The sequence below is a fragment of the Clupea harengus genome, chromosome 11, assembly GCF_900700415.2.
Source record: "Clupea harengus chromosome 11, Ch_v2.0.2, whole genome shotgun sequence".
Lineage (NCBI taxonomy): Eukaryota > Metazoa > Chordata > Actinopteri > Clupeiformes > Clupeidae > Clupea > Clupea harengus.
The window spans coordinates 14,839,624-14,849,623 of NC_045162.1; the positions used below are offsets into that span (position 1 = coordinate 14,839,624).

The 10,000-nt window shown below is 44.8% G+C and overlaps 1 protein-coding gene across 15 annotated transcripts in view; it reads left to right on the forward strand.

Moving 5' to 3' along the window:
• Positions 1–10,000, forward strand: part of ptprub (protein tyrosine phosphatase receptor type Ub) — a 201,774-nt gene that overhangs the window by 143,207 nt on the left and 48,567 nt on the right. For all 15 annotated transcript variants that reach the window (XM_031575606.2, XM_031575612.2, XM_031575609.2 and 12 more), the window contains exons 12-13: positions 1–26; positions 8,632–8,668. The exon at positions 1–26 is cut by the window's left edge and continues 248 nt beyond it. In XM_031575606.2, the coding sequence (XP_031431466.1) occupies positions 1–26; positions 8,632–8,668 (63 nt within the window). The remainder of the gene's footprint in view (positions 27–8,631; positions 8,669–10,000) is intronic.

A 10,000-nucleotide genomic window follows, 5' to 3' on the forward strand; every position in this document is an offset into this window, starting at 1 on the left:
TCCAGGCCATGAGCAACTTCAGAGGGGTAAGAGGCTCTTTACTTACTATCATTTTATCATGCAAAGCGAACAGTAATAGATACTGATTGGATTTCTTTCTAACCAGACGCTGGATGAGCATTGATGTGTATTTGGCCAGCATAGTGAAAAACATGAAAACTCAATAATCACTGTAGTGATTGAGATTGCCATGGTGATGAAACCTTTAAACCAGAGATTTAGGTAAATAGAGACTTGACTATAGATTTACAGTAGGAAAAAACAGTAGTTGTCTTGTATGCTCAACTAGGTTTTTTATCCAGAAAGGGTGTATTTCAGCAGTCAAAGATACTTCAATCTGATGGGATTTAACTGCTAAGATAATTGAACCTTTACTTTGGCTTTTACCTATTTGAACAAGATATAAATGGGTTTCTTAGGTTTTTATTCCAAAATAGCTGAACCCTAGGCCAACTCAGGGAGTGTGAGATGCAAAAGCAGCCTGCTGGCTAGTGATTAAGGCTATAAAGTAGGCTGCAGTGCTGAAGAAAAGCATTTTAAGCACACTGGAATGTGGCTTTTAAGTCATTAGGTTAATCATTACCTTTCCACACCTGCAGCAGTTAAAGCAGTCCATCACTCACATGAGCTGCTGAAACCTGCTGTGATGGCAAGCTTTACATCACAGGCACATAGTCACACAACAGATTGCATTATATTGTAAAGGGTTTGGCAAAATACGAGTAGGATTATTCATGTCTTGTATGAATAACAGCCATCGCCTGTATTAGTCTCCTCTCCTTACTCTCTGATAGGAAAATATGAAACTCACGCATGTGTGTTAATCATATGCCTTTGTTTGCTAAAACATGACTTTTCTGTTTCTGTATATTTTTGATTCTTAAGGGCTGAAGGTTTTAACTCTGTGTATGTGCTTAAAAGTGTATCTTCTGTGTGTGTGTGTAAGCAAGGACTGATAAGAAGAACTAGAAGTCCTTCTTTTCTTTACTCTCTTAGTCTCTTCTCAAACATACCATAACACTCTCTCTTGGGTGTTTAAAGATTCAAAGCAGATATTTTCACATAGCATATTATAAGTGTGCACTCTTCCCCCTACATGTTTGCCCAGCAGGCTCAGTCTAAGTGCAAAGAAACTCATGGTGCATACTATGCTTTGGCTTAATTAGCGTGATGGGCTACGCTCACGCCGTTACGCTAAGCCCATAAACGTGCAAACCAAGCTCCCAAGTGCTCAGGTGTGGATAATGAGACAAGCCCCCTCGATCTACGGCCATTCTGTGATGTTCATTTAAATGCAATCTCCACACCCCCAACCCCCCCACGTTGTCTCCAACGCCTTTCCCAATCCTGGACGCCAGCAGAATGCCAGACAATACTTAGCTGAGAGTATGGCTCATTAAGCTGGCTGTGTCAGTGCCAGGCTGTCTGTAGCTGAAGGAGCTGAGCTTACCTCTGGGCTTTTGGCAGTGAGTAGTGACAGTGCATTTATCTTTCACTTTGTGTCTGGTGAAGGGGAAGAGGAAGGTGTAGTGGCATGGTGTGGGTTAGGGGGAAGCTAGAGCTGCCTTGGGTTGCATGACGGCCATTTTGTGCTGCAGAGATAGGCACATGGGTGGTGAGGATTCAGGAGTTAGCCTGCAGATAGATGATGTACCACAAGCTGCTAAATCTGAGATCACCTGGAGTTACTTTGGGAGACAAACAAAAGCTCAATAGTACGTCTCTCCTCCTCCTGTCGTCTCCCCCCTCGCTCTCATCTCTCACTTTCATCTCCGTCTCATTTTCATCTCGCTTTTATCACGACAGTCCTGTTTACATTCCTCCGTAGCTTTCTGTATTGTTTTTACTTCCTTGCCTTTGACCTTTCTCTCTCTCTCTCTCTCTCTCTCTCTCTCTCTCTCTCTCTCTTTTTCTCGCTGTCATCTCCCTCTCTCTATCTCTCTCTTTCTCATCTCTCTCTTCCTCCCACACTCCTCTTCCAATCACTTTTTCTCTCTTTTTTGAATTCCCTATTCTCTGTGCAAAGTTCATGCGAGTTCAAGTTCATTAAAACACTCGCACCCTGAGTTCACATTTCAGCACACACACACACACACACACACACACACACACATACATACACACACACACATCAGCATTTATAGCTAAGCAGCACGCTAAACTCACAGCAGAGCAGCTCTTCTCCATCTGACATGACGAACATGAGCAGCACTGAAGAGGAGTGTGCTGGAACCCTTGCATACTGTAGCATGGCACGGCATAGCTGGCATGGCCTAGTATTCAGCTGTAAATGGGCACAGGTGTGGGCGCACTGGAAGGGCTAATTGACAGTTTATGCAATCAGCGAGGAGTGTCATGAAAGAGAGAGAGAGAGAGGAGGAAGAAATGTTATAGGCTGAGCATCGTGGCGCTATAATTAGGCTCGTTCCTGATGGATGCATTTTAAGCATGCAGATGGGTCTCAGGTTTGACTTATTTATTTATTTCTGTCCCAGCCATTCTCAAGTCTCCCCTTAGACTTAGCTCCACGTTAGCTGCAGATTGTCAGTAGCGTTCGCCTGCTAATTCCAACCGCTGAAAGTCAGGGTAAATTTGACTCACTTGGTTTGCTTTGACAACATTGTGGAAATTGCAGACATTACAGTACAAATTCGTTTTTTCAATTACTGACAGACTGAGTGAAATTGTCAGCTTGAAAACTACTGCTCAGATGAATCTGAATAACCTGAAGGTGAACACTGACCTTTTCAGTGCTGCCACTATATTATTCACTACCAATTTATGGTTTGTCCCTAACTTATTGTCCCATTGGATTTCACCCATATTCGGATGCACCCGGGTGTTATTTGTGTATCAACTCCACAGTGGTGTGGCCAAAATATGACTCTTTAGTGCTGTTCGGTCCACTGGTCAAACTGTAAATGTTGGCTTGGTAAGGATGTGAATGTGTGTATGTGTGTGCGTGTGTGTGTTTGTGTGTGTGTGTGTGTGTGTGTGTGTGTGTGTGTGTGTGTGTGTGTGTGTGTGTGTGTGTGTGTGTGTGTGTGTGTGTGTGTGTGTGTGTGTGTGTGTGTGTGTGTGTCTGTTGTCGTCAGGTCACTTGGCAGCTCCACTGGATGGGATTAGGCTTTGCTGTGTGCTGTGTGTGGTGTGTTGTGAGTTGTGTGTTGTTGCTGGCAAAGAGCCAGTCTTGCTGGGCCTTGGCACCTGGGGGCGATGCTGCCTGCCGCCTGCCGCTCCCTCTGCCCCATCCTCTTTGGTGGCGCAGTCTGAATGCCAGCCCTCGGTGGCACACACCCAGTCCTAATGCCAGCTCAGCCTACCAGGTCTGTGCCCAATATCCCAGTAGCTTGTGTGACCAAGCCAAGCATGCTCATTTGTAAAAGGCCCTAATTGGCCCCAAAGAATTTAGTAAACATGGGTCGAGGAGGATTTGAAATGGTGCCTCATCAGCTTCACTCACTGCAGCAAGCCTTTTGGTGGTCTCAAATGTTTTTGTAAAGCTGCTAATCCTATACAGTTCTATTTTTAGACCTGGCATATGAGACCCATTTTTCCCCCGATTGCTAACACACAATAACCGGTTACCTCAGCCAAAAAAAAAACTATAGCTTCGCCTCAGTTCTCAAAAGATATGCACTTTTCTCATAACTGTAATTTTCAATTTGTGTGAACATTATGCTCATTTAATTAAACACGTAATCAATACAGTAAATTCAAGGCATCACCATCTGAGCTCGATGAGTTGAATGTAATTAGCATTGCTGTAACTGTGTGGTGCATCACTTTGGTGTTCTGGAAAAAAAAAATTTTGTGAAAGTGCTTATTGTGTATGTATGAATTCAGTGTATTGTAACCAGTTTGGTCAAATTGCTGTATGAAATGCGCTTTAACACTATAACTGCAAAAGGTATTAGCCTGACAAAGACAGGAGTGTGTTAGATTTATCACAGCAGTGTGTAATAAGTGATTGAAAAGGTTTAACCATATGAATAGTTTCGAATGCACTGTTTCATTTGGCAGGAGATATTAGGTGTTTTGCATTTTGCGCATTATAGAGTTAGAGACCTAGTGTCAGAAACGTGTGTAAGCAGATGTAAAACGTTGTAAAATTTGTATGCACTTCTTATTGTCACTGTGACATTGCAAAGGTTTTTTTTTATTATATTGTTTTGAATGTCTGTTGACAGTGTTCCTGTGATGTTAATCTGTATGCTGAAATAATTTAGAACGTCCTGAAAATACCAATTTCAGACGAAAAAAAGAGCTTTTGGTAGAAGTGTTTTTATTGAGTATGAGACAGTCTCATAGTATTTGTTTTTGACTGCTTGTGTGTGTCGCCAGAGAGCAAAGTTTGATTTTGACCTGGATGTTAGATGGTTGTACCGATGTGGGTTCTGTTTTGAGAATTTGTGTGCAGTTTTGAGAAAATGGTGAGTTCTTTCAGAAATGTCTGTTTCAGTGTCTTTGCAGTGGGGGAAAACTAATGCTGAGGCATAATGATTATGATTATGGGCAATTCGGAGTTCTTTCAAAGGTAGATGGCGAAATGGTCCATTTCACCACATTTTAGAGAGCAGAAAGTGCTCTCTAAAACGTGGAAACAAAAGATGGTAACCTTAAGAATCCTTGAATTGTTCCAAATAGCACATTTATGTGGACAAGAGTCCATTAAAGATGTATTTTCTTCAGAACTATCTCTGTTAGCCTGGGTCTTTACCCACTTAGATGATCAGAGTAGCTCAGGAAGTCTTGCATCGGGCCACTATAGTGACAGTCTACATTTTGGAAGGGGGGGGCGACAGGACTTGGCCCAGGCAAGAGGAATGGACAGGTGTGTTATCAAAGCTCTGGAATAATCTCAGATCACAACAGAATCACCAAAGTTCCAGAATCAGTCTCCTGACTCCAAAAGGTTAAAGGTTAACGTATCAATCAGCCCTAGAAGTAGGTGCATCTTCAGTGGAGTCTGAGAGCGTGTCTGCTGAGGCTCCACTCACACTGGCACAGTGCAGCAGACAGGCGACTCTTTCCTAAATATCCGTCCTATTTTGGGCATCATTTTCACCTAGAGTATGAACTCGATAGGACCAGTGAGTGGGTTTCACAGCACCCAGGATGGATCCTGTTTAACCCTGGCATCTGTTCTGTGAACAGCCCTCACAGTGGTTTTTGAAGACTCTGCTTCATGTGTCGGTTTCATTTCTTTTCTGTCCAACTGAATTTCATTTTATATCTGAGCCAAGTCTTCATAAAGTCTGATGGCTGATGGCAACACCACATGTTGGCAATAATTCTTGACAATTAGCTGTTACTTCAGTGTTACGCGCTGTCAAGCCTCATGATAATTGCTTTCATTGATACATCTGAAGAGATTCTTGAAAGATTGTTGACTCTGGCACACATGAGTATGCATACACAATCATGAGCATGAAAACACACACACACACACACACACACACGCATCATGCCTACAAACATGTGCGCACCACACACATATACACACATGCAAACACACACACACACACACCAGGTTCACACACATGCATGCACCACACATGCACACATACACCTACACAAAACACACACACTTGAGCTCATGGTGCTGACCTGTTAGTGACATAGTTCTCATAGTTCAGACTGCCACAGAGCTGGGCACCTGTGCACACCGTCTGTCCTCAGCACTAGCTCTCTCTCTCTCTCTCTCTCTCTCTCTCTCTCTCTCTCTTAAAATCTAAATGCATTCAGAGATATGTGCTCAAGTAAATAGATTGTAGGATTTTAAATGAAAATGCATTCAGAGATATGCGCTCAAGTAAATAGATTGTTATAAGTCTCATTTTAAATCCCTTTATATCTTACCCTCTTACTCTCCCTCTTTCTCTCCCCCGTTCATCCTCCCCTCCTCCTTCCCTTCTCTCTTTTCCTCTCAGCCCCACCCTACCCTTATGGCTTTCTTTCCCACCTTTTACTTTCTCTCTCTCCGTCTCCCTCTCTCTCCGTTTCCCTCTCTCCCTCTCTCTCTCTCTCTCTCTCCCTCTCTCTCTCTCTCTCTCCCTCTGTCTCTCTATCTCTCTCTCTCTCTCTGACTGTCTCCCTCTCTCTCCGTTTCCCTCTCTCCCTCTCTCTCTCTCTCTCTCTCCCTTCTTCTCTCTCTCTCTCCCTCTCTCTCTCTCTCTCTCCCTCTGTCTCTCTATCTCTCTCTCTCTCTCTCTGACTGTCTCCCTCTCTCTATAGGGATTGGGTTTCTATCCAACTTTTTAATGTGAATTTTGACTATTCGAATAGGAAATCCTGGGTGGAAACGCTTGAAATTAGCATAAAATCTTCGAAGTCGAAGAAGAAAAGCATAAGCTGGAAGGGAGTATATTAACTCCCAATTCGTATAAGGTATATTGTGACTAAGGTTGATGGAAACGAGTTTATTTGCATTAAATCGCATTTGTTGCAACTTAATTAATTGTTTCCGGTAAAGTCAACCTAAAGTTTTGAACCCACAGCTATTATCAACTCCTTCCTTAATTAGGAGAGTGTCCATTTTTAATTTGCGTAACATCACAGATGCAAACAAGAACCGACTCGCATGTCTCAGCACCCTGCTACCCCCCCGCCGCAACCCCCCCCCCCCCCCCCCCCCCCCCATTTTGTCATCCGTCATAAGCGGAGCGCGCACCCAAATAGTATCCCAAATAGGCTCCTCCGGTTACCCATGCTGCGCCGTGATTCATGAGTGCAGCCTGGGCTGGTCTGACAGATCTCCCTTCTGCAGGAGTCTGGCATGACCGTCACCGCAGAGTTGATTGAGTTCGAGTAAGACACACTAAGCTGTGGCAGCAGCCTTCGGCTGATCAAAGGGGTGCCAGGCTCTGTGGGCTGATAGTCGCGTTGGTGTGTCGGCGTGTGCTGCACAGAATTGCGTGTCAGGCCTCGCTAGGGGGATGTTTGTGTGTGTGTGTGTGTGTGTGTGTGTGTGTGTGTGTGTGTGTGTGTGTGTGTGTGTGCGTGTGTATTTGTGCATGAAATTGTGTTTGTAAATGTGTATCTGTTTGAGTATGTGTATGTGTTCAAATATGTGCGTGCGTATGTGTGTGCGTGTGTCTGTGTGTGTGCGTGTGTCTATGTGTGTGCGTATGTGCGTGTGCATGTGTGTGGATTTCAGCATGTGCAATCAGGGGTGGCATTCATCAGTCATTCCTCTCCCTGTGCCCGTGTGTACAGCTTATATAGGATCCTGTCCTATGCCTGCATCTCAACCATGCCTGCTGGAGGTGATAAAATGGACACCGTCTTTAAGCTGGGAATGGCCTTTGTGAACTGCCTTCGTGTTACAGAAAGGGCTTGTGTGTGTATGTGTGTGAAGTCTTTTAATATGCGTGTGTGTGTGTGTGTCAGGTTTATGCTATATTTAGGTGAAGGATTTATATGGGTACGTGTATATAAGTGTGCAGGTATTTGCGTGTCCGTGCATTTGACCTTGGATGTCCCTGACAGTGGATTCTGCAGGGAATCTTTTGTTAAAGGCTGGGTTTGTGAGGAAAGTCCGCTTGCAATGGCTTTTCAATAAAAAAAAAAAAGTCAATTTAGCTGCAGATAGAGTGAGGGCCTCTCTCTCTTTTATGGATGGGCAGATTTGCATAATTGTTCTATAATTCCTGAATTACCATCTGTAAATCTTCATTTGATAATGCATCCCGTCATTGAAGCGACAGGCCAGAACTGGATTATGGTCTGGTATGTCATCAGACTCATCTGACAGAGGTCCTTTTGATTACACCCACAGAAGTTATCTCCAAATTAATTCCTATTTGGTATCTGTGTGCTATTGGACTGGGGGGGGGGGGGCCTCTCTCTCTCTCTCCATTTCAGTTCTTTCACTCTTTATCTTTGTCTTTTTCCATGTGGTCCTGGCTTCAGTCTTTTCTTTATTATTGTGAGCTGCTTTTTATTATAACAGCAATTAAGATACCCTGGGTATTATAATTGTCCCTGGTATTCGCTTCAGTTTCATCCATATGTTTCCGTGTTAATAATAGTTGTGGGGAGGGAGAAAGCATTTTTTAGAGCTATTATTTTTCTTTTTCTACTGGCATGTCTCATCATATTCATATGTGTTTGCATAAACAATGTATATTTGCTTTACTGTTATCTATGTTGCTATAGTTTCATATTGCCTTCAGACCAGGGGCAGAGATCCCATTTTGTTGTAGGGGGGGACGATACATGGTCAAATTTCAGAGAGTAATTCCTGGGGGGGACACAGGAAAATTGCAGATGACCCCGCCCCCTCCCCCCGCGACAAAGTTTTGCCATCTTTTTCACACGTCCCCCCCGGGATCTCCGCCTATGCTTCAGACCTAACATTTGTGGTCATAAAGTGTTCTACAGACTTGAAAGCTCTCCAATTGGCATAAGACAGTGCTTCCCTACTCTCTCTGTGTGTGTGTGTGTGTGTGTGTGTGTGTGCGCCCCTCTTGTCTCAGCTGCCCCTGTATTCAGAGGCTCTATATACCTTGCTGACCTTTCCACCGTGTAATCTCATGTTCTGCCACATTTTTCCCCTTGTCATCATCCGTAAAATCTCTTTCTAATCTCTCTCTTTCTGTCTGCCTGTCTCTTGTCTTTCCCTTGTAGGATACCAGGATCAACTGCGTCCGCATTGCCCGCAAAGGTAACACTGACCTCTGAGCTCGCTCTTTCTCTCTCTCACACACACACACACACACACACACACACACACACACACACACACACACACACACACACCCTCAGCCCCTTCCCAGCTATCTCCCTTCTCTGCTTTACTGTGCCTAAACATACACCCATGCCCTGAAGGCCTAAAGCAGGAGCGAGCGCGTCCATGGATGTCCTATCAAACTCCCAGGAGTCTGTGCAACAGAAGCCCCAGCGCACACAGGCACGGGTGAACGGCTAATCCACATATCTGAGCCCTGACTGGACCACAAGCCCCTCTCGAGCTCCGCTCTCCCCCTGGATACGATGACCCGGCACACAAATAAGTCCCCTTGTAGGAAATACGCTCTTTTTCTTTCTCTTTTATGTTGTTTTTTCCCCCCCTCTCTCAGCTGGGGGATGTGATCGGTATCTCTGATGACAACTTGGAGCTCTTCTTGGCTTTGAGCTTTGTGGAAAGAGGGGAGAGGTCAGGCTTTCATCATGTTGGTATTTTTCTGAGGGGAGAGCGTGCCGAATCAAAGCTGCTGTTCGAGAGGGGGGCTCCTCCAGTCAGACAGGGGCCAGTGGAGGGAGCAGGACATGAGAAGATCAGAGATCAGCCTCCAACCGTCCGGGCCAAACAAGGGCCCTCCCCATCAAACCAGTACTGATGGAGCCACCTGTGCCTGTCAATAAGAGTCCTACATCCACTTCACCTCAGCTCACCCCATATCTGCCTCTCTCTCTCTCGCTCACTCTGTTCCTATCTCACTGTCTCTCTCTCCCTCTCTTTCTCACTTGCTCTCTTTCCCCCTCTCTTCCTCTCTCTATCTATCTCTCTCTCTCTCACTTTCTCTCACGCTCTTCGTACCTCTCTCTCTTCCTCTCTCTCTCTCTCTTCCGCTCTCTCTCTCTTTCTTTCCCACTCACTCTCTTCCTTTCTCACTCTCTCTCTCCCTTTCTTTTTCTTTCTTTCATTCATTTTTTCTTTCTTTCTTTATCACCTCTCTTCCCCTCATCATCTCTTACTTCTCTTTCTCTCTCACACACACACACACACACACACACACACACACACACACTTTCCCTCCATCCTTGTCTCCCTCATTCTCTCAATCTCTGTTGCTCAAACACAAAGGAAGTCATAGGGCATGAAATGTGAAATGTGATCCGGATGACAGTTGAGGCCCCTCTTTCCTTTGATTGAGCGAGCTCAGATCCCTAATCTGGGAAAGGAAGCATGTACCGAGCCTGTGCCTGCCAGTGTGGGTGCACTGAGTGGCCTCAGTGTGCTGTTGCATGCGCCCAGGGAAAGGCCTTGATTTGG